The 25,410-nt window shown below is 41.2% G+C and overlaps 1 protein-coding gene across 1 annotated transcript; it reads left to right on the forward strand.

The window, feature by feature from the left end:
- Positions 1-2,135: 2,135 nt before the first annotated feature.
- Positions 2,136-25,410, forward strand: EDNRB (endothelin receptor type B). The gene is given in 10 exon segments (XM_026493446.4): positions 2,136-2,280; positions 2,282-2,341; positions 2,343-2,472; positions 3,290-3,831; positions 18,414-18,526; positions 18,660-18,864; positions 20,220-20,369; positions 20,774-20,907; positions 21,440-21,548; positions 23,020-25,410. Coding segments are annotated over 10 exon segments (1,614 nt in total). The 5' UTR covers positions 2,136-2,244; the 3' UTR covers positions 23,155-25,410.

The raw sequence follows: 25,410 nt of genomic DNA on the forward strand, positions 1-25,410 counted from the left end.
ACCAGCATACCTCGTTTTACTGCACTTCCCTTTATTGCCCTTCCCAGATGCCACTTTTTTTTTTTTTTTACAGTTTGAAGGTGGGCGGCAACCCTGCATGGAGCACGTCTATTGGCACCATTTTTTAACCGTGTTTGCTGGCTTTCTGTCTCCCTGTCACATTTTGGCCATTCTCACAATATTTCAAACTTTTTCATCATTATTACATTTGCATTGCTGCAATCCCATGATAAAATGTTAGCAGGTGAAGAGTTGCTTTTTAGAGATGAGCAAAGAAAGTGGTTTCTTGAGAAGGAACCGACTCCTGGTGAAGAAGCTGTGAAGAAGTTGTTGAAATGACAACGAAGGGTGTAGAACATTGCATGAACTCAGTTGACAAAGTGGCAGCAGGTTTGAGAGGATAGACTCCAATTTTGAAAGAAGTTCTGTGGGTAAAACGCTATCAAACAGCATCACATGCTATTGAGAAATCGTTCATGAAAGGGAGAGTCAACTGATGTGGCAAACTTTATTGTTACCTTATTGTTAAAAGTTGCCTCGGCTGCCCCTTCAGCAGCCGCCACCTTGATGAGGCTGCAGCCATCAGCATCTCCACCTGCAAAAAGTTTACTATTCGCTGAAAGCTCCAGGGATGATTAGCATTTTTAGCAATAAGATATTTTTAAGTTAAGGTATATATACTGTTTTTTTATATAACACTATTGCACACTTCATAGACTACAGTATAGTATAAACAAAACTTCTTATTTTGTTTCGCTACCCCAGAAAAACAGAGTTTATACTGGAAAACTAAAAAATTCATTTGGCTCACTTTATTGGGGTATTCGCTTTATTGAGGCAGTGTGGAACCGAACCTGCAGATCTCTGAGGTGTGCCTGGGCATCCAGGACTGAGCACGCGAAATGGGAGTGCAGGTGGTGGTGAACATTCGAGAAGGAAAGGGGCCTCATCTGCAGGGGCTCCGTGCGTGATGTAGGAGAAGTCTTGTGTAAGGAGGACAAATCCCAAGCAGAAAAATAGTCATACTCCAAATGCATCCATATGATTCCTTATTCACATAACACTTTATACTTTTACTTAGCTATGAAGCAATTGAATGCTGACCTTGTTTCTTCCCAGACAGGGAGGATAAGTACTACGCCCAAAATAGCCAGATTTGGAATTAGCATTCACACCCCTAGACCACATTTCTCATTCCTTTAGCCTTATGCTTTCATTATGTTCTTTAGACCATTTTTCACACTTAAAGTTCACCTTTTTAAATAGAAATTGACATTCTACTTCCACTTTCCCAGGAAGCATTGCACACAAAACAAAAATCTAAGATTCTTGTCCCATCTAGGCTATTAATTGGCTGTGAAGCCACTAATGAGCCCCCTAGTCTCTAGATGAATTACTACATGGGGTGGTTCCTCCTGGGGATGAAATTTTACAGAGGGAACAAGGATTTAGTCAACTGGACTAATATCCAATTTGCATTACACAGCCTGAATCTGTATTTTATACGATCTTTGGGTAAAACCTCCAGTCCCCATTGTTTCTCTCTACCCCATAAAAACTGAGTTCAAGAATGGATAGGAAGAATTTATTTTATCGCTTTGCCTGATGAAGAAATACCACCTTGAATGTGAATGGCAGCTTTCTGATAATTTATATGGCCCCCCATAGGTATCAGATCCCTTGACAGTATAAAAATCCCTGAGATGGCCTGACCAAACTCTTGAGGACATAGCAGGAAGAAAGGAGAATTGCAGCTGTTAGAAGAAATGAAGGAAGGATTTTAGTCCTCTCCTAGGGCAATGATAGGGCTTGAGAAGTAAGAATTGTGCTCTCCTGTGTTGGGAGCGACCTGGGCTTGAAATGTGCGGGCAAATCAAAAGCAGCAAAGAGCAGAGCCCCCAAGTCAACCAGGTCTTATATATCACCGCGGGATGCTTAATGGAAAGCAAAGCCACACTCCGCGTTAAGAGTCCAGGTTAACTTGTTAAATACAGGACTCCGGTCTGGAGCCCCAGAGCGTCTCCGGGAGCGTGAAAACTTGCCCTTGGTTTAGGCCGGTCTGCGGTTTGAAGAACTCAGAAGTCCGACAACCAACAGGCTCTGGGAACGCGTCCCTGGCCGGGGAATGCCCTCTCCAGCGGGCAGATCCTGCTGATGCTGTCCAGGCATCGCCCAAGGGGAAAGGTTGCGGAGCGGTCGGAAGGCGCGGGAGGAGTCTGGCGGTGATCGAGGGGGAAGGGACAAATGAATAAAAGTACTTGTCTAGGGACAGCAAAGACCCCGACCGAGCAAGCTGTGGAGGCTACTTGGTCTGGCATTCCCTCAGCGTTTCGTCAGAGCCAGGCCCGCCCGCGGCTGAATTCAGGGAGGCGTGCTCGCCCCCGGAGCCGGCTGCAGGCGAGCCGCGAGCAGAGCTGCCCGGGAAAGAGGTCCCCGCTCGTCGCTTTGCTCCTGGTGCTCCCGGTTTGCAAGGTAAATACTCTGGCTCGGTGTGGAATTAAAATCAGTGATTGAACCTTGTCTGGGGCTTCAGCTTGGGTTAGTAGTTTGGGGATGTATTTTTTAAATCTAATTAAAAAAAAAAGATGTATAGAATACAATGAATTGTATTGTTGGCGTAAAGGCGGTTGGAGTAAAGGAGAGCAGCATGAGAGTCAGAAGCCGTTTAGAGGGGACAGACGCTTCCAAGTTAATGCCAATACCTCCCCCCCACCCCGTCCCCAAGACGACCGAGTTGAGAAGTGTCGGAGTCAGCCGGTGCACTCCGGGGGGTTCCCTGGCTAGCAGAGCGCAGGCAGCTGGGAAGTAGCGGCTTTCACTGGCCCGGAGGAGTCTTGGCGTTCAGACACCGGGTATCCGCGTTCCCTGCGGAGCAAAATGCGGAGACTGGCATATGCCCTTGGCCTCTAGGCGCTTTGACTCCCCAGTTCCCACGCGTCTTTAGCCAGAACGTACGTGCTTCCTGGGGCACACCAAGGAACTCAGAGCTCTGCCTTGGACACCCATCCTTCTCGCCCTGGCACACCCCTTCCAGAATGCCCCGCCCCACTGCGAGTCACTTATCCCTCGGGGGAACGCCAGGGAGAAAAAAAACACGGGGAAAGCTGATCGGGAAGGACAGTGCACGGGCGCAGGAGGGTCACGCGCACCAGTCAAGCACCCGCGCGCAAACTTGAGTTACATTTGCGAGCGGCGAGTAGCCGCGCGGCTGCGCTCTGCGGGAGCGGTTTGCAGGGGCGTGGCTGGGGTAGCTAACCCAAGCGTCCTTTCTTCCCTTGCTGGTCTCCAGACTCAAAGCTGCAGAGCAGCCACCCGACGCCTACTGGAGCAGGCAGCAGCATGCAGCCTCTGCTAAGCTGGAGCGCACGCGCCCTGGTGGCGTTGATCATCGCCTGCGGCGTGACGGGGGTCCTGGGAGAAGAGAGGGGATTCCCGCCGGCCGGGGCCACTCTGCCACTTCTGGGGCCCGGAGAGATAACGACGCCCCCCGCTGAGGTTTCCTGGCCAAGGGGTTCCAACGCCAGCGCGCCATGGTCTTCTGCATCTCCCCAGATGCCTAAAGCAGGGAGAACAGCTGGAGCCCCGCCAAGGCCACGCAAGTTCTCCCCTCCCCCCTGCGAGAAACCCATCCAGATCAAGGAGACTTTCAAGTATATCAACACGGTGGTGTCCTGTCTAGTGTTCGTGCTGGGCATCATCGGAAACTCCACACTGCTGAGAATCATTTACAAGAACAAGTGCATGCGAAACGGCCCTAATATCTTGATAGCCAGCCTGGCTCTGGGAGACCTGCTGCACATCGTCATTGACATCCCCATCACTGTCTACAAGGTAAAGGGTTAATATTGACGGGATGGTGCCTAGTTAGGAGGAGGGAGATAGGAGAGCCTTTGGGGGACACCTCCTAGAGTCAGTTATTATTGGAAATAAATTCCCTCCTGGTCTTCAGTAACCTTAGGCTAAGCCTAGAACCAATGTAGTCCCCAGACCAGTAGGATCAGCATCACTGGGGAATTTGCTAGAAATGACATTTTACGGCCCCACCTCCGACCTACTGATTCAGAAACTCTGGGATGGAGAGCAGTAGTTTGTATTTTAACAAGCCCTTGGTGTGATGATGATGAACTGTAGAGCTTGAGAACCACTGGTCCCGAAGTATCTAGTCCCTAAGCCCGGCTCACTGGGTCCATTCTCTCTGCAAAGGTGTGGTCCATGGATTGGCAGGACTGGTATCATCAGGGATCCTGTTAGAACCGCAAGTGCAGCCCAGACTTACAAAAGCAGAATCTACTTCTTCAGATACGTAGGTCATTCATACGCACACTCACCTTGTGGGGAGGGTCCTGAGAGTAGAGGGGCTGGAATGGGTTTTTAGGAAACAGAGGGGCTAGAAGAAAGAGACCCAGACTAGTGAATACACCAACACAGTTCACCTGAGTGAATGACTATAGTCTACTGACTCTTTAGCGCATGTCTACGTGGGCCAAGCACTGAAATGGATAGGCTACTTCCCTTTACTACTTTTGACAACCCACGAGCAGATATTTCTCCATTTTACAGATGATTGATAAGATGTTCAAGGTCTCACAGTTGGTAAGAGATGGTGGTAGGAATCAGGTCCAAATTTGTCAGGTCTAGAGTGCAAGTTGTACCCCCATTGATTACCTTGTGAACAAACCAAAGGGGTCTCTAAGGATTTCAGTAGCTAACATTACTGTGATTACCACGGGCATCGGAGGAAACAGGCGAGGGGGAGGGCTAGGGCAGGACATAAAGCCCCACACTATTTGACTCCAGGTTGCTTTGGAACTCTGGACATAGCCCAACATCGCCGGGCCACAGTTTCCTCAACTCTACAATGAGGCCGTTAGTGCCCACTTAACTGTGGTTTTGTGGTGCTAAGAAAAATAGCCTAAGTGAAAGAGCCAGAAGAGTTTAAAGGCCCAGGCAAGTATGTAAAACTCTGCTTGCCTATCGTGATCAGCAATAGAACGCCACACTGAAGAACAGAACCAAAGTGTAAAAGAAAGGGAATGTGCTTTGGGAATTTGCCTGAAGGTAGGCCAGGGCTCAGTACAAGGGGGAAATAATGACGTGGAGGGCTAGAAAAGCATCGTTGGATGTGTTTTGATCTTGGTGGAGAAGGGATCACCATACGGCATGCCTTTAAGTCCTAATCCAAATAGCCATTCTTTAAGGGAATTTTAGCCATTTCTCAAGTAAAAATAGGGTTCGGGTTAAGATCCAGGCTCTAGAAGGAAACACTCCCACAAATGGGGGATACATAGAAGAAATCCTAAAGTCCTGCATGGCAACTGGTTCTTCTGGAGTCTGAGTGTTTCCTGGGAGAGGCACAGTCTGAAATGGGTCCCTTAAACGCAGTGACAGTCCTATTAGAGCCAGAAGTGACGCATTTACTTCTTTAGGGAATCCCACAGACCAAGTGTCACCATTCCAATTTGGCAAGGGATTCCAATTCAATTCATCAAAACTAACTTGAGAAACTGTAGAGTGCAAGGTGTTGAGAAATTTTTAAATAAGTGCACCAAGAGCCTTCTGAAAAGGGAGATTACAATCTCGGTTTGCTAGGCTTGCAGAGAATTTTGTGAAAGGTCTCTTTCGGTAGGTCTCAGAAAACCCCACGCATAGCTCAGTCAGAGACCTTCCTAAGTCAGCCAGCAGCTGGAGGGCTATGTGCAAGTTGGGTTGAGGACATTTTCTTTTAGGTGGGTTGCCTCTGGGCCAGATGAAATCAGCTCTTCCCGGACCATTTTACGTTCTCTGTCTGGTCAAACGATTACACTCGATCAACCAGAGGATATCTGACTTTCAAGGAGGCACATGGCTTTTACTTTCATTTCAATTTTCTTTATGATTTCCCTAGGAAATTACATCATTTTGCCTGAAGCTATTCAGTCTGTTAAAGCTGTGTTTTACTTCTGAAGTAAACAGACTAATGAGTCATTACAAATGTGGCCATGTAGTCATTCTATGTTGGTCATAAACAAATCCATCGCAAAGAATAAGGTCCCGTTGCCAGGTTTGCCAACATGGAATCCTACTTGGGAGACTTTGGTTAATTTTTTAGTGTGCATAAACATATGTCACTCAAAGCATAATATAATAATGATGGATGCCATCTATTATGCACGGATTCTTGGTTTATTTCACTAAATCTCTGCAAGAAACCCTATGGAGGAGATATTGTTGTCGTCCCTGTTTTATGGGAAAACTGCGGTGTTGGAGAGGTGAAATAACTTGCCCAATGTCACACCACTGGACAGTGATGAAACTAGGGCTCGAATGCATCCACCTGGCCCTCGAACCCGTGGTCCTCCCTGTCCCTCTGCCCTGAGTGAGCTCAGACCCAGCACACCCTTCTCCCGCATGGAGAATTGTTAGGACCTCATTTGAGTGCACTGGTGGAATTATATGATATGCTAACACACAATAGGATACTTGGCAAATGTTTTCAGTTCTAATTTGAGTCATTTGAAGATTTCTTTTATTTATTTATTTGAGAAAGAGCACGAGTAGGGAGAGGGGCAGTGGGAGAGGGGCAGAGAGGCAGAAAGAAACAGACACCCCACTGCCCAATATGGGGCTCAATCCCAGGACCCCGGAATCATGACCTGAGCCGAAGGCAAGCTCTTAACAGACTGAGCCACCCAGGCGCCCCCATTTGAAGGTTCCTATCTCCTGAAATCCTCTTCAGATGTTCTGCAGTATATAATATGGATAATATCATTATTTGTTATTTTAGAAGCTTTATTCACCAAAATACCCAATTCAGACTAGTTAAAAGCCATTTATTCCCTTAAATAACTGTGATAACAGCTAAGTTTTTAAAAATGCATTAGAGTTTCAGCATGGTTATGTATGATCCTTAACACAAAGCAACAAGTGAATTATGAGTGCCATTTCCATTTATCCTAAAACAGGAAACTTGAATCTCTAAACCAGTGATTTCTAATTTTGTTTTTGTGGAGTATTACGATTCTCTTTCAGAATCCAGTTCATTGTATATATTATATAAAATTTGTATATATTATAATTGATATGTCCTATTAATTTTATATATCTTCACATAAAACATAAACAAATTTTCATTCCTATTTGTACACACACACACATATACACACATACAACATTCACAAAATTCTGGAGGGTTCATAGAACCTACCCAACCCATCTGTTGGCACACGCAAGGGACCAGAAACGTCAGTGTGAACCTATTACGTTAATCTGGAGTCCAGAAAATCTAGGGTTCAAAAAAGTTGGCAAACCCCAAAATGGCGTAGTCGTCGCTACTGCTGTAGCGTGAGATGGAACTTCGCAGGGAGGTGCTGCCGTGAGATGCTGACGAACCAGAGGCTATAGATCTGTTCTGCCTTGACTCCCTCAAGGAACTGGGTCTCTGGAAAATTCCAGGTAGCGTCAGTCCTCTCACCGGGTCTCTTGTGTCAGAGAGGAAATCCTCTGACGAAGACTAGAGAGGTGTCGTAGGACAGCCAACAGAGAGAAGCTGTTGAAATGTTCACGTATTCACCTAAATACGTTGAAAAGAAGAGCCCGGCTTACACTTCTCAGCAGCACACGCTAGGCCTCTAACACGCAACACTACGTCAGGCCGTCCAGACGAAAATGAAAAATGCAGTCATCCAAAGAGGATATTTAAAAGTATGTATGTGCATTTATATATGTATATATGTGAATACATATATATACATACATAAATGGACAGGTGAATATCATTTGGCACAGTGCCTGGCACGTAGTAAGCAAAGAATAAATGTTACTAGAATGTGTGTGTGTGTGTGTGTGTGTGTGTGTGTGTGTGTGTATGAATACGAATGAAAACTTGGGGGGATTTTTTTCTGCTTTTGCCATTATAAACGTGACTACAAATAATATATTCGTACAAATGGCTTTGTACACGCATGTGACTGTATCTGAAGGGTAAATTTCTGAACTTTGGAATTCCTGAATCAAAGGATATATGCATTTTTTATTTTGATAGATATCTCTATAGTGTGCCCCAAAGTTATTATTGTCCTTTTAGTTTGAATCACTATTTTAGGTAACATCTCCATACAGATATGTATGTATTAATATATACCTTTGGATATTAACATATACATGGAGCACCATGCCAGCGTGTACACGGTCTATATCTATACTTGAACCAAAAGCCAGGAGTTTTAAGTATCCCATGTGAGGATGCATCTCTCCTTATTCACAAGCTAATCGTGTCCTTCCTGTCCGGACTGCAATGAATGGGGCAAACTAAATGTCTGTTGCCTATGAGAACCTATCGAACTACTAAGTTGTAGTTGCACGGACATCAAAGTTGTCAAAGCTGCATAAAACGCAAAAGACCGGGCGTGCTTCTGGATGCTGTGAAGGTTTTATGTTGTTGGTGGTCGGTCGGTCGGTCGGTTGGTTCGTTGGTTTGGCTTGGCTTGGTTTAGCAGTGATATTTACCAAAGCTTGGTTGCAAGTCGAAGCTAAAATTTATTTAACTTCTTTTAACTTCTCGAGCAAGGAAAAATTCTTGAGCGGATAATGAGTTGTTAAGCTTTCTCTGGATTTTACTTAACAATTTCACTCGGTGCTATATTTGCATGGGTAACTGAGTTAATACAGTTAATTTTCAAATATAACTTCCTCTGTGTGTAAGCAAACTGCGTTTGCAAACAAATCTGCTGGTGAACTGTAAGACAGTAACGGATAGGAACATTAGTTTGATAAAGATCCACATTTAATCCGATGTTCTGTGACGGTGGAGTGCCCCCAGAGGGCTTTGCTATTCGGATTTTGTGGGCTACTATGAGAGGCAAAGAGCCTGCCTTCATAGCTCTGAGAGGCAAAATTGCCGATCTTTAATGTTTAACTAGTTAAAATAGGGTACACCTAACATTTAAATGCTGACATGTAAAAATGTGGAATTGCTTCACTGAATCCACAAATGAGTTTTGAGTGAAGTGACCTTGTCAGGTCATCAGACATTTCCTGCTTGTGACACTACTTTTCTGAACAAACTTACCTTTCTCACTTCCAGTCCTAGACTATGTCTAGTACTTAACAAGTTCGTGTGTAATTGACTAGTTTCATAGTTAGAAGTCAAAGTTAATTGAACGCCATCAAATTTAACTTTTGAAATTTAATCTTCTGGTCAGTAAATGGAGATTTAGCACGTAGAGCAATACAAGAAGTAAAAGTATCATTGGATAGGGGAGGCTGATTTCTTCCAAGGTAATACACTCTTCCCATCCCCAGTTAAGTAACTGAGATATTTTACTGAAATTTTAGTAATATTTAGAGATGTTCTAGCAGCAGAAGTTCTTTGAACCCAAAACAGAACCTGGATACCCTGAGATTCATTTACTTAATGCAGAAAAAATTTTAAGGAGCACCAAATCAACACATTTAAAGTATTAGCTTTTTAAAAGTATTAATGAAGAGACTATTAGCTCTAAATGACCTAAAATCAACGAACAAAACTAATAGCCCAGCACCCACTTAGCGTAGTGCCTGCAACAGTCAATACCAGACAAGTGCTTGTTGACAAAAGATGTTATACACAAAATGTAAGGACAGTGGACTTTTCTAATCATATTTTTTATAACTGTTCAGATGAAAAAAGGATGACGTTTGCTCCTCTTCTTATATGAGGACATTAGTTATAATTAAATAATAGGTCAATAGCATAATTCAAGCAACCCAGAAACTCGAGATTTCGTATTCCCAATTCATTTCTCCGCACGTGGATTCCTGTGACAAAATGATTGGCAAACTCTTGGCCTTGGGCAATGAAAGTTCCCTGGGTTAACTCTATGGTACTTCTTGTATTTGCCTTTGGTCTGCCACGTGGTCACTCCATAAATCCGGGCCTCTTAAAATATCAAGGCAATGTTTCTTTCAATATGGGAAGGCTCATCTATCAAAGGCTTTACATCTTTTCTTTGCTCCTTTAAATGAGCCGGTCAAGATTGAAGATATTTCCATGTCTATACAAGAGGATGACAGAGCCAAGACCCTGTTGTTTCAAGGCCGTGGAGCCATGTTCTTCATTTCACAAAGAAAAACCATATAAGGTTATCTCTGTGTGGCTAATATGCTATAGTTGATTATTTTTAGAGAAACATGCCAAATGCTAATAAATGATTAAGTGCTTTAAAGGGTGTTGACAGAAAAAGCCTGAGTTGAAATAAGATTCAAGATGTAATTTATGATGTGAAACATTCTCTTTCAAGACCTCGTGGAGTTAAGACGAGGTTGGTTATGGTTGGGAAACAGCCGAGTGCGGTGTACTGGGGATACCTTAGCCAACAGCTTCTCTCATTTTAGACTTCTGTTCTTCCCAGTGCTTTTATTTTAGAGATTATTTCTCCTTTCCTGAAGACCCTCTGGTGAAAATGTAAATGAACAAGAAAACAAGCATAGTCTGGTGGTAGAGGAGAGAGAAAGAGGCTCATGCTTGAGTCAGAAATGTATTAGCAAAGTGGACTGATGCATTTCTCGACGGTTCTCTGACCCCAAGACTCACAGCCATACCGGTGCAGCTTGATTTGTGTCCTTTCTCTCCTTCTTTTCTCTTTAGCTCCATTGTAGGTTCCAGAAAGGAGGAAAACTGTTTTCTGGATGTTTACATTGTACCTGTCTTCTTTCCCCTACCCTTAGTGTTTTCAAATTATTTTAAAGGGCCTTTAGATTCCAAAGTAATCAAATGTCTTCGCATCGTAGCTTACCAGTGTCCCCTAAGATAGTGTCTGGATAGAATTCGGTTTAAGACCTGAAATGATTTAATAAGGTTTGTGGACTTCACAAAGTTTGCGAGCCTCTTTCTGAGCCATGAGACCACTGAGTTGTAATTCTTGCTTCTTCGGGTGTCATACTGAACTTAGAAGATACAGTTCAGGTAAGTGAATCTACTAATATGCTAGGTTTGGAAAGAGTATTTCTTAATGCTTTTTGTTGAATTCTTCAGAGTATGTAATGTGTCGGTGAGTTTTTAAGCACAAACTATGAATATGTTTTTAAGTTCAGATAATAGGAGAGCAGCAAACTACATGTTGACCTGTCGCAGACTTGGAAGTAGATTTCATTGTAACACTAGTGGGAAAATATATTTAAAGTGAACTTAAATTTCTCCTAAGACATTTATTTTTTATCTTCTTTTCTATCTCTTTGCTTCTGGAGACTTTGTTTCAAGAAATTTAATTCATCTTCATGGAGTCATCATTCTATTTCAGCAAGTCAGAGGAATGTTTCCAGAACAGGGAAAACCCTCTGTTTTAGGGGAGTACATGCAACAGATTCCCAGAGACAGGCACCGTCTCACACAACCACAGGGGGCACTGTTCACACTGTGGGCTGTTTATAAGTATCCCCCTGGGGGATAAGCTGGCATTATGTCTGACCCACATATTTCCAATCCGCACGACCTAATCTTTAAGTGATTAAGTGCTTTTTAATGGACGCAGGATGGAACTTGTCATTGATATTTATCCCCAAGGGCACGGGTACACTGTATGTCAAAAAAATATTTTCTATGCACTTGACCAGCAGCTTACTTCAAATTCTGTCCCTATATGTGATTTTAAAAAGAAATGGAAATCCTTGAATGAGGGCGCTCTGTCTTTCAAAAGCCAGTTCAAATGCAGAAAAACTCTTATCTGCTCCAGGAAACAGAGATAAAACAGAAGAATACACCCTTTCCCAAAGTTGTGAAACACACTGCTCCATTCTTCACCTCTTTTGACTCCTACTGTAAAAACATTTCTATAATACCAGCCATTTGAAGGAAATGTTCACAGGTCATCACAGCAATCTGGCCAAGTAACCCTGGCTATTGTCGCTACGCTGCTCGCCCAGCCTCTGGAGCCACCGTCTCCTACAGCATCTCCAGACTTACAATGAACTCTCCTCGTAGGACCCCATGAGTTAGTGAGAAACAGGAGGCTCTGCTTTATGGCAGTCATTTCCCTGGCAGCTTTGCGTAGGAGAGGACGGAGAGGAATTTTTGCTTTTCACCTTTTCTAGCTTGCTTGGAAGGCAAAACTCCAAAAGGAGAAGAGCCAGCCATCACCCTCAATCCCTCAGGATTCGTGTGTTAGGAAGACCTGATCTGGGGGGGAGCAAGAAGGGGCATGGACCAAACTATACAAATAAATAAATAAATGAATAAATAAATAAATAGCCATCTCCGTTCTCTAAAGAATTTGTTTCAAATACAAGAACGGAAAGTTCATGACAACAATTTTATCACAAGATTTCTGCCTTAAGATTTCATTTATTCACTGTTAATCAACAAGCTTTTAATGAGTGACCACTGTGTGCCAGGCACTATGCTGGACATTATAAATGTTACAGAATATTCTGAAACAAATAAACAGTTAAAACTCAGTATATACTCTTAAGTAAAAAATAGGAAAAGAAAATAGTATATATATGGTTAATGAGGCGATTGAACATTTATTAGTGCGAGACAGCTAACTTTCAAATTTCCTGACTTTATGAGGCTTGATTCCTTTGGACATTAACAGTGGTATGTGTTAACAGGGCTTTTTCTCCCATTTAATTTCTCAAGAATGTAATTTTTAATTAAAAAGAGAAATGAACAATGTAAATCTCCCAGTTGGAGAGATTTTGTAAGGCTCACTTAACAATACTTATAAAGAAAGGACATTTATTTCCTGTTCACTCTATTTATCCTTTTAGAAATTAAGAAAAAAAAAACGTCAGTACTATAAAAATAACTTTTAAATCTAATATAAAAGTAAGATCTTTGGATGCTATGGCCTTTTTTCTTTCTCAAACAGCTATTCCAACATAAAATTATGAAGTCATGGTCATCTTCGAGTAGAAACCTTATGATCAGTATGATCACATCTTTTTTTTAGATAGAGGGTTGATTTATTTATTTGTTTTTATTCATACAAAAGAAATGTTCTGGGCAAGCAGTATAAGCCGTAGGGAAAGGGATCAGCCCGAGCGCGGGCTCTCATTTGTCAAATGGACACCACATTGCTGTAGGACCTAACACGAACAAAGGCTCTTCGTTGGATGAGACATCACCATGTGAAAACCAGTAACAGTTAATGGGAGTATTTTCTAACTGGCTCATATTTGATAAATGGTAGGTAATATGTATACAAACTTTATTTTAAGCAGGACCTGAAAATTTAATTCATATGATGAGCACGTAGAAAGAGTACAGAACTCGAACATTGGCTTTGCAATTAGAGAGACTTGTTTGATTGCTTGTTGGATATTTCCTAGGTATTCAGTTCTTGCCCTTAGGTTATCTAATTGAATGGGGTAAAGCCTCCAGAAGAAACTAAGGAATAAGAGTGTGTTATTGCTGGGCTGAAAGTTAGAGTTGCTTCCTCTTGCAACAAAGAGAAGCAATTTCCCCAGAAAGAGGAAAGTCACATCGCTGGACTTCAAATTAGGTGTTGGATGTCGTGGTTTTTGTCAACAAATAGTGAAATAATTAATTTCCAGTTATCATAAAAATCTCTAAGAACATTCTTTCATCAAAATGTAAGGATGGCATCCTGGTCGGGAGTGATTTTTGTTTTTAATCTTAAGTAGCTTTTCCCTCACCCCCACTCAGGGTTTCGTTTACCTTTAAACAAGGGGTTGATGTCTTTGCATTTTAAATAAGCTCCCAGCACTAAATTGCCCAAGACTTACTGGAAGCCGTTAAGACCAAGACGAGCATCAGTAGTGGGCCTGGTTTCTGTGACTGGGTGTCGGGCTTCTCAGCGTCTCCACAGCGCCTTCCGATTGGAGAGAGGCAGGGTTGCCAAAGTCACCCTTCTCATTACCAAATTACAGAAGTGACAGCTGGCACTTTGTCTCTCATCTTTTGTGGCCTCTCAGTACCAGCAGCATTCAGGCCTGAATTCAAAGTCTGACAAGCTAAAAGCTGATGAAGGTTAATACTCCCTAGTTTGCAGCTCCTTTCCCTTTGGAAGGGTAGATTAGAAAATCCTAATCCTTCAGTTATGATTGGGTTTCTGACTATCTGTGTGTTGAACTTGAAGAGAACGGTTACAATTTTCAGTTTGTGTTTCCCTGTGTCCTGTGATAACTTGGGTCAGAGGTTGGGCTGCAGGCCTCCCCGTGGTATGAAGAGCAATCATCCAGTTTCTAGGCTGAGCCAAAAACAATAGTAACCTCAAAACAGGGCCTGGAGTCAGCGTAGAGCTCATTTCCATTGGCCAGATTTCTTTCCCTTCAGTGGCCTGGACACTCATTCATCTTGATTCATCGGACAGCTGTACCTACATGAGACTGGTATTTGCATATTTGGGTATAGTTTGAGACAATAAGATATTTGAAAATTTCCTAAGTTTTGGACATTATATGAATAAAATAGCTAGGTGAGAGGCGCCTGGGTGGCTCAGTCGGTTAAGCGTCTGCCTTCGGCACAGGTCATGATCCCAGGGTCCTGGGATTGAGTCCTAGCCCCACACTGGGCTCCCTACGCGGTGGGAAGACTGCTTCTCCCTCTCCCTTTGCTGCTCTTCCTGCTTGTGCTCTCTCTCTCTCTGTCAAATAAACAAATAAAATCTTTAAAACATTTTTTAATTAAAAAAATAAAAACATTCTAAAAAAATAAATAAAAGTAAATAAATAAAATAGCCAGGTGATTAGGAGATAGGATTATTCTGCATCTAGATATTTCACCATTGTTTGACACATAGCTATGGGTTTACAAATACTAATATTGATTTAAGTCCAAACCGTCTTTTTTCTATGGTCAGTTTCTCTAAAACACTATATAGACTCTAGAATCAGACCATGTGGGCTCAAATGTGGCTCTGTTACTTAAGTAAGTAATAAAACAAGTTACAAGGACAAGTAACCATATGAGTAATAAACCAAGTAAACCAAAGCCAAATATATCACTTGTCTAATGAGGAACAGCAAATAACCTCAAAACTTAGTGGCTTGAAACAATAAACATTTATTATCTCACGGTTTGTCTGTGGGTCTAGAATTCAGGAACCGGAGTGGGTGGTTCTGGCTCAGAGCCTCTCTCGGGAGGGTGCCGTCAAGACATTTCCCGACGGCTGCAGTTTTCTGAAGATTTGCCTACAGCTGGAAGATTCTCTCATTCATACACTTGGCACATTGGTGTGAGTCATTTTCAGGAGGCCGCAGTTCCTCACCATGGAGGCCTGTCCGTAGAAGGGCTTGAGTGCCCTCCTGACGCGGCAGCTGGTCTCCCCGAGAATGAGCGGTCCGCCAGACAGCAAGGAGGAAGCCAGGGGCCTTTTGTTGAACTAGTCTCAGACGCTCCACTTCATCCCTTTCACCACATTCTGTTCGCTAAAAGCAAACGATTAAAGCCAACCCACATCTCCAAGGGAAGGGAGATGAGTCTTCACCTTCTGAAGGGAGGAGTAGCAAAAAATCTGTGGACATATAGAAAACCAAAATAGCACGTTAATAAACTTCTGAGTGCCTCGGTTTTCTTCTCTGTAAAATGCACATCAGTAGTACTATCTCACAGGATTTCTTTGGAGAGTTCAGCGATACGGTATGTGTAAGGTGCTTAGAATAATGCCTAACCCATCATAAGTGCCATGTAAGTGTCAGTTTTGTTTTCATTTTTTTCCCAATCCATCTAAGGACAATCAGAATTAGTAAAAAGAATATTGTCTGGATAATTTAGAACAAGCTGGTCTGGTAGAGTCCTTGGAACTGGTTGGAACCTTTTTATTCTTATGTTTTCAAAGGCAATTGGCAGTTCTTTTAAAGTATCTGGGGTTCATAGTTGGTTCAGACCTGAGGCATCCTGAGTCTTCCCCCATTTCAGTAAATCGCTCCATCATTCATATGACAAACATCTTAAGGTTTCCTGACTCCATATGTCTTATATCCAACCCATAACAAGTCCTGCTGGCTCTACCTTCAAAATATATTTAGTCTAGAACCCATTCTGTTCATCCCCAGGTCTCCACAGGCTCCAGCTGACTGCAATCTCTCCTCATAGCTTCCTTTCTTGACCCTACATTCTATTCCACATTGAGCAGTCACAGTGATCTTTTTAAAAACTTAAATAAGACCTTGCCGTTTCCCTGTTGAAAAACTTGCACTATATTTCCTTAAAAAAGTATTCCAGTTCCTCCCTCTACAACTTCATCTCCTAGACACTATAGCCTTGATAGCCTTCTTCCTGTCCTTTCAGCTCACTAGGCTTATTTACTTATTTTTACCCCAGGATCTTTGCACCTGCTCTTTCCTCTGTCCAGAACACTCTTTGCATAGCTTACTTTCTTATTTTAGTCCCGTCCCGTCCTCACACGTTGCCTCTTCAGAAAGACCTTGCTGAGAAGCCTATCAAGAAATTACTCCAAATCTCACCTTACTCTCTTCATGTGATGACAATACCCGTGTGATGCGATATTAAATATTTGTGTGTGTGTGTGTGTGTGTGTGTGTGTGTGTGTTTACTGCCTCCCTCACTAGATTATAAGCTTTATTAGAGAAGGAAGTTTTCCTGGTTCATTGATATGCACCCTGTTCTCAGAATGGTGTCTGATATATATTGAATGCTCAATAAATGCTTACTGAATGAATGAATAAATGAATGAGCAGAATTCTGAGTCAATTGATTAATCCAGAAGTCACAAACAGAGACTAGTTGGACCCACAGATATATTTTTGTTAATACGATGTTATGTGACACTGTTTTTTAAAAATATGAGTTAATTGACAACTTTTATAATTATGAGGTTTTATATAAAAATTATAACTTTTTGATTAAAATCAAGAGATTTTTTTTTTAATTTGGGATTTCTGGGCAAAAATCACGTCATGGTTTTTAGCAGCTTCTCCTTTCAGATGGGATTTTCCCCACATCCCGCCACTCTCTATTACTGACTGACACCAATGACTTTCCTACCCCTGGCTCCCTCTACCGCTCTGCCTGGCCCTGTAGATTTCCAGGACTCTAGATTAAGCATATCTGTGGTAAGTTTGTCAACATCTGTCCTACATGTCAGTGTAACTTTCCATGTCTAACTTAGAAATGAAATTGGGCTCATGTTGGAGCTCCAAGGCCTATCATTTCAGCCTTTGGTGCCATTATAAAGCAATCGCCCAGCTTGACAAACTCCACAAAGAACCCTCACTAGTGAGAGGATGGAAAGGCTCGATTGTGTTTCAAAATAGTTTTCACTTTGGGAAGATTATTCTTTCAAACATTTTTTAAAAACATCAATTTGAAATACTTTATTTTAAAAACATCACGAACCCTCAATCCAGATGTTTACCTAAAGTGATTCATTAACCAGCGTGGGGCACACCCAGTTGTCCTAGGAAAGAAAATAACTGAGTTTAACAATAGAGGGTTGCATAGTCTGAAGTCAGATGAAGAGAAATACATGTATAAGAGCAAGAACTCTGTCTTTTTGCTCATTGTAGAGCCGGTGCCCATATATTTTGGGGGTTCAAATGTTAAGCACCCACTACGTGGCAGGAACTGTATTAGGCAGTTGCACAGGCCTTATTCTGTCTTATACTCTAGGGATTCCAGACAGCAAAAATGAAACAAGACAAACAAGTAAATGTTATAATACCATATAATACCATATAAATGTTATAATATAATATAAATGCAATAATTGTTGGTAAGTGCTGTAGATAAAAAGGAAAGTGGAGTGGGTAAGAGACACGGGAGCCTGGCTGGTTACCGTACTAATAATGTGGTTAAAGTAGGTCATGTTGAAATGATTAGCCTTGAGCAAAACCTGAAAGAGGCAGGGGAGTTCACAGAGTGGGATCTGTGGGGAAAGAGCCTTCCAGAATACGGAGACACCTAGAGTGAAGCCCTGAGACAGGAGTATGTCTGGGACGGTCAAGGAGCGGTGAGTAACTATTCCTGCTGAGTTCCTGGGCAGTCAGGTTGACTACAGTCAAGAATCCGTATACAAGTGCACACTGTTCTCCATAGCAGTGGTCTAGTCTCCCCAGCTGGGGAATGTTTAGCATATGTTTTTAACATTTATCATCTGTATTTCGGTCTGGCCGTGACCTGAGCGTGTGAGACTCCGTGACAGGATAAGAGATGTTTGCAGGGCAGCAGGCTCCGTTTTCTAAGAGGAACTTATAAGACTGACCCCCGTTGGCCTCGTGGTAGAGAGCCTGATCCTAAAGTACAGTCCATGCATAAGAAATTCTCACGAACTGGCTGCGTTTTCTTTATTCCCAACCACTCTCCTGATCCATATATCGAACACTGGTGCTTTTCAAAGGAGTAGTCCATGAGGAAAAGAAGAAGAGCTGGAATTGCTTCTCTTGCTCCGTTCGTTAATTACAGCCCACGAAGTGTGTGGTTCAGAGGGCACCGTGTGAGTATCTCCCTAACAGACCTGCATGTCTTCTCAATGCAGCTGCTTGCTGAGGACTGGCCCTTTGGAGTTGAGATGTGTAAGCTGGTGCCTTTCATACAGAAGGCCTCCGTGGGCATCACTGTGTTGAGTCTATGTGCTCTAAGTATTGACAGGTAAGAGCGTATATTTAAGCCAGGTACATCCTGAGCACTTTCTGAGTGATTGCTGGGTTACTTGGAAAATAAATTATGTAATTCAAGAAACAGGTTCCGCCAGCTTGACAGATAATTCTATTTTGTTCTTCAGATATCGAGCTGTTGCCTCTTGGAGTCGAATTAAAGGAATCGGGGTTCCAAAATGGACAGCAGTAGAAATTGTTTTAATCTGGGTGGTCTCCGTGGTTCTGGCTGTCCCCGAAGCCGTGGGTTTTGATATGATAACCTTTGACTACAAAGGACGTTACCTGCGAACCTGCTTGCTTCGCCCTACGCAGAAAACAGCCTTCATGCAGGTGAATTTTACCTTTGTCTTTCCTATCTGTTCTTGCCTTATAAATATTTAGCCCCGATCCTCCCTTCTTGGGAAGCTATTGATTTATGACTGTCCTTGGCTTAAATTGAGAGTGTAAGCCCCAGGACTGTGGGGCGGAGGGTGACTAATGACCCGGGCTGCAGGAAGCTAGGCCACTACTTGTGCAAGAATTCCCCTGGTGCCCAGGGATACAGATAAACCAAGTTCACATGAGAGAATCGATCTGAATTTATAGCTTCTCTACGCAACTGGCCCGGAAGGCCTGACAACTACTGCCTATTCTGCATAAAACACCACAGCGCCTGTCAGAGCGAGTGGATGGTTCAGTGAATGATCAAGTAGAAGATGCCCGGATGTGGCTGGATTCTGATCGGCAAGCCTGTCCTCTCTCTAAAGGGAGAGCTGCCATTGCAAAGAATTTTTCATCTTGGCCATTTATTCAAGAATGTTTAGTCAGGAAATAGGGGGGAAATGGCAATGCTGGTATTTGTAGACAGATCTTAAGTGTAAAAGACTCCTTCCACCAGAATGGGTCAAGAGGAGTTAATGAATGCACTTGGTCCAGGCGTCACCAAGTAGTATTCTCTATTTTACATATAAGACGACTACATACAACTTTAGGGATTGCACACATCATGGTAATGAAAAGAATAAAGAGGGACATTAATATGAAATTGAGAATGAAATTGCTGACTTCTTGTTTCTTATTAGTTGAAAGGAAAAGGTACTTGCATAGATTACATAAATTCTGCTCCAACCCAAATGTATCTGGAGCAACAGTTTAAAAACAAAGAAAAAAGAGCAGAAATAGAATAAGAGAAAAGGCATTAGTCATAAACAGCTTTGATCTTCCAATCGGTAAGTTAGATTTATACATTTCTTAGCAAAATGATTTGTATAGACCTTTCCACATCTATTTGTTAAAAAGTGAAAGCTTCCCTTAAACACTAGGATGTCTTTACATATTCAGATGTGGTATTTCACATGAAATACCTTAAGGGTAATTTGCTTATGTGAAGGCAAAAATATTTGGAAATACCACATATTTTTAATTTTGCCCAACTGCTTAAAATTTTGTGCATAATTACAGCACATTGCCTTAGAGAATTAGAATGCTCTTTAGGGAAACTTTCTTTCATTTAGTATAAGTATGTAATTATTTGTTCAGTAGATGTGGCCTGAAAGATTCTATGTAGCGTTTATGAAATGGATCTACTTTAGAAGATAATTATTCCTTATTGAGTATGTTGGTTGTTTTTTATTAATTTGGCATTTGGCCTATAAGAGTTTTTTTTACAGAGGAATGTTAATCATACAATTCTCTTTTCTCCATAGTTTTACAAGACAGCTAAAGATTGGTGGCTATTCAGTTTCTATTTCTGCTTGCCATTGGCCATCACTGCCTTTTTTTATACCCTGATGACCTGTGAAATGTTGAGAAAGAAGAGTGGCATGCAGATTGCTCTAAATGACCACTTAAAGCAGGTAACAGAACAGAAATATGTGCTGAGTCACGATTACAATGATAATTATGCGTAAGAAAATTATTATGATGATAAACTTAAGTTATTATATAGTACAGCATATTTCCTGTTTCTTGCTTCTGGTATTTTTGAATAGACAAAGAATATTTTTTCTATTATCTCTCTAGAGATATTCCATTCCACATAATCTAAAAGGATCTAGAAAGAGCCATTACTTTTTAAAGATGAATCTGTGGTCATTTTAGTTCTAAGTCACATTAACTCTTCAACTTAAAGCTCAGTGTTTTGGATTTATACAAATACCACTGACTTTTTGTAAACAATATTAAAGGTTCTGTTTGGGAAGAGAGACCGCTGTGATTATCTGAGCCATCTATTTAGTCTCTGACTATGGTTTTATTTCAGAGACGGGAAGTGGCCAAAACAGTCTTTTGCCTGGTCCTTGTCTTTGCCCTATGCTGGCTTCCCCTTCACCTCAGCAGGATTTTGAAGCTCACTCTTTATGATCAGAACGATCCTAATAGATGTGAACTTTTGAGGTAAGAAAAGTAAAATAGACAGAGTTTTGTAGGTAAATGCCGTTCAGAAGATTTTTTTTTCATTGACCCCTTTCATAGGCAGAGAGAGTACCATTTTGCTAGTCTTGAGGGGGCAATTAAGATTCCCATTTTTTTTTATCTTCACCCCTGTTGTAGAGGAAGGAATCAAGGGGACTTGTAAGAACACTGGGAACGGAGAGGCAGAGCTGTCAAAATGAGGAGTGGGCGCCACAATTGGAAATGTCAGCTCCGAGTCTCCTTTGCACTTTGCAAAGCCTTCTTCTCAGCCAGCCTCAGCGCTTCCAAATGAGATTTGATTGCAAAAGGCAGAATTGGGCATGGACGGAGGGGCGTAATGACAGAGAGAGACCGAGGGAGAGAGACAGAGAGAGGGTCATCCTTAGCAAAGTGATAAAGTCAAAAATTATGGATATGGGTAATTTTTTTCTTCACAAAAATTCGAAAGTTCGCCAAGAAAACATGCTTAAAGCAGCGTATTATTCACAGACATGCTTTGGGTTGTTTCTTGCAGCTTTTTGTTGGTGCTGGATTACATCGGCATCAACATGGCTTCCCTGAATTCCTGCATTAATCCTATAGCTCTGTACTTGGTGAGCAAAAGATTCAAAAACTGCTTTAAGGTAGGAGTATTTCAAAATAAAAAGCTCTTTTTGGCCTAGCATCAAATATAATCTTTCCAAACTATTCGTGTTTCTATTTAAAGAGATTTAGTAAATTGTTTTACAGTTTTCCCTTGCGTTACATCACAGATGATTTTTTTTTAAATATGAGTTCTGCTCATAAATCACTATACTTGATTTCTGCCTTAAATCCTCGTCAGCTACTCCCTACTGCCTCAACCAAACAGTTGTACTTATAGAAGTGCTCGGAAAATTAGCAGAGAGTGCATGCATTGATGTCTGACAGATATCATATGATAAACTAAGAGCTCAACGTGAATTAAATGCACTGTTCCCATTTTTGGTAGATTTTGGACTGTCCAGCATGGTTTGGATTCTAACTAAGTTAGTTATAATATTCATTTGGATATGAGAATAGCAAGTCAAATGAAGGCATTTAATTCAGGTTTTACCTCCTCTTTTCCACCTCACTTGTACACCAGAGATGTGCTACTTGACGTGGAATGTGTGTCATTATTCTTTTTGGCCACTTGCATTGTAACATCCATCCATCCTTTCATTCACTCCTTCAACAATCTAACATGAATGAAATAATCCCCTTCCTGATATGGACATGATCCATTTGTCCCTGGCAGTTCATTCCTGGAAAGAACTTCCTTATAAAACTAAGTCAGTCTTAATTTTTTTGCCCACTCATAGACTCATGGATCGCAGAGCTAGGATAAAACTTTCATCAAGATCAACTCCCTCATTTTATAGAACAGAAAACAATGGACCTCCCACTTTTTTAGACATATAGATTCTCAGAAAGCAAGCAGTATGAACAAAGTTTTGGATTTTAAAAAATCCAAGAAAAGAAGTTGGCTGAACGAAACTGAGACATTTGTATGCTTTATATGTTTATTGTGTGTCAATATTGAAAAGTCACATGAGCACAACATGTAGCTGACAAAAACCGGCAGTGTAATATGAAGTTCATTGACATGGGAAGATGTTTATGACATCATCGGGTGAGAAAAAGCAGGCTATGGAATAGTACATGCAGACAGTTTTATTAAAATAAATTGTGCATACACTTCTACAAACATGTCCATATCGAGTTATGTGTGTGGATGTGTGTAGTATTTCTATTTCCATAGGAAAATGTCTTGAGTTATGTATTTATCAAATATTATGAGAATTTCTCAAGTGATCAAGAGTAAAAATCAAGCATTGAGTGGCTTTCCCCTTCAAATTTGATGAAAAGATGAGTTTTGATGATAGACATTTTTTCTGTGTACGTTCTAGTTTAAAAAATTATCAGATACGACTTACGTGATTATATATTGTTAAAGGGGAAAATAAGGGAGCATGAAAAGAAAGGGGCTGAGAACTCCTGATCATGCCAAGAAAGTCAGAGCCCGAGAAAGTAGGAAGAGTCATCCCAGTGTCACCGGTGTGCACATATAACGAGTTCCTTTGCTTTGTACAGTCGTGCCTATGCTGCTGGTGCCAGTCATTTGAAGAAAAACAGTCCTTGGAGGAAAAGCAGTCGTGCTTGAAGTTCAAAGCTAATGATCACGGATATGACAACTTCCGTTCCAGTAATAAATACAGCTCATCTTAAAAGAAGGCATTTTCACTCAATGCCATGTTCTCTATGCTGGACAGAAGTCATTAAAACAATGAGGCATTTGCCAAAACAAAACAACTCTGTGCTTGCACAAACCAATGTAAGAATGTAGGAGTGATTCTTCTCTTAACACTCACAGTGACACATGACGTTCTGTGAGCTGTTTACAGCAGGAGAAGGGAAGCAGTGAGAATTAAGAAAGCCTCATCGTGAAAGCACTTAATTTTTTACAATCAGCACTTCAGCGTAGCTTTTGATAGCTTCTAGTATATTCGTGCCCCACTTAGATTTAAGCTGAGCTCACTCTAAATTCCTATTAAAGAGGTTTATTTTATAAATTAATGTGAATCTGATATAAAGGAAAATTGTGTCACTGTAAAATGGAATTTTTGAATAAAGTTTAAATGACTCAATTTAAATTTTTTTAAAAAATCCTTCCAAAGAACTTTTTTCTTCATGGTGCCACACCACTGGTTGGCTTATAAAATGTGAAAGCAGTTTAGCTGGTGTATTTTTGTGACTTTAGAAACGTATTTGAAGGATCGGGAGGTAGTATCAGAAAGAGAGATTGAGGTTTTTGAAAATCATTAACCTTTCTACATTCAGATAAGATCAAATGTCACAAAGGGAAAGACAGGGGAGCTTTGGAATGCTATCCCGAAAGACGTGCTTTGAAATCTCCCATTCACATACTCTGCAAAGACAATGTTACCTACAACTTTTTCGGGATTATTAAAACCTTATTGTTCTTTCACTATTGTAGTTCAAACACTATTTGTTTAGTTTTGTCATCTGTAACTACTTAGCTACGATATATGACATGCAGATGATTAAACAAAGGGCTGACCCCCGCATTCATACATTTAGGATGGAGAAATGCCAGCGACGCCATGATGGACAGGATGCGTGGTGCCTGGAGCCGTGTCCCCGCAGCCCAGGAGAAAGCAGCGTCCTCTCCCACAGGCGGTGGCTAAAATGGTCTCTGGCACAGGTCTAATATGATAATGACAATACTGTTTTTTAAAATCACACAGATTAAACAATTTAACAGCTCCCTGTAAAGCTTCTTACTAACTTTTGTATTATTTTTGTAAAGAACTACTAGAAAACAGTTCTCGATGTGGTGCTTTTTTGTCACATCTAGGCAAAACTGCTTTTTGGGACTGTAAGAACTCTTTGTGCATTCTTGCCTCATTCTTTCATCTCTCCAGCAAAGTGCCTTAGGTTAACTCGGGATGATATGTGTGTGAAAATATGTCCAAGAGAGAACGGAAGGGAGAGGAAATGAGGTGGGGAGGGAGGAAACCCATGGGGACAGATTCCCATTCTTAGCCTGACGTTCGTCATTGCCCCGTCACATCAATGCAAAAGGTCCTGATTCTGTTCCAGCAAAACACAGCGCAATGTTCTCAGAGTGACTTCAGGAATAAATTGGGCCCAAGAGCTTTAGCTCTGTCTTAAAATATAACAGAGTTTCAACTTTTTTTTTCTTTGGTAACCCTGGGCCACATGTTGGAAATGAGCTAGCAGTGTGGTTCTCTGCCAGCATCTAATGTGATAATACAGTAAACCAAAACCCAGCAATGTGGCCAAAAAAGAAAGGACAATAATTAATTCACATGCCACATGGATTCTATTTACAGATCACTCAGGTCTTGTTGATTAATTTCTACCCAATCACTTTTTCAGATGCTTGTCAACACAAAAGACATTTCAGACTTTGGATTTTAAATTCACTTTGGGTGACTAATATCTTCACAGTTCGGTCATATATATATATATATTTTTTGTCCTACTTAAGTTTTAGCTCCTTTTCATTACCATGTACTGAGTTTTGGTTCTTTCTCCTCATTTATAACCCAGCACCCTTTCCTTCTCCATATCAGGCTGTGGTCTGTAATCATCGTGCCTAATCTTGAAACTGCACACAAAGAATATATACACATACTATTTATAATGAAATAGCTTTTCTAAAAATGTTTGATTTCGAAATTTTAGCACACTGATAAAAGTTGGTAAGAGACAAACATGATCTCTTGACATAATTAAAACCGATATGGCCAAAGGAATACAGTTTATAGCAAAACATTGGTATACTGTAGCGAACTTTATAAAATTGTAATATAATCATGTAAAATAATTATATATTTTGTTTTTCTGTGGTCACTTAAAGTGGCAACTACTGTAGTTGCTGATTTCTTATTATGTAAACAAAATCAATAAAAATGTAAATTGTTTTAAAAAAAAAAA

Source organism: Ursus arctos, unplaced genomic scaffold (genome assembly GCF_023065955.2).
Source record: "Ursus arctos isolate Adak ecotype North America unplaced genomic scaffold, UrsArc2.0 scaffold_10, whole genome shotgun sequence".
In the NCBI taxonomy this organism is placed as follows: Eukaryota; Metazoa; Chordata; class Mammalia; order Carnivora; family Ursidae; genus Ursus; species Ursus arctos.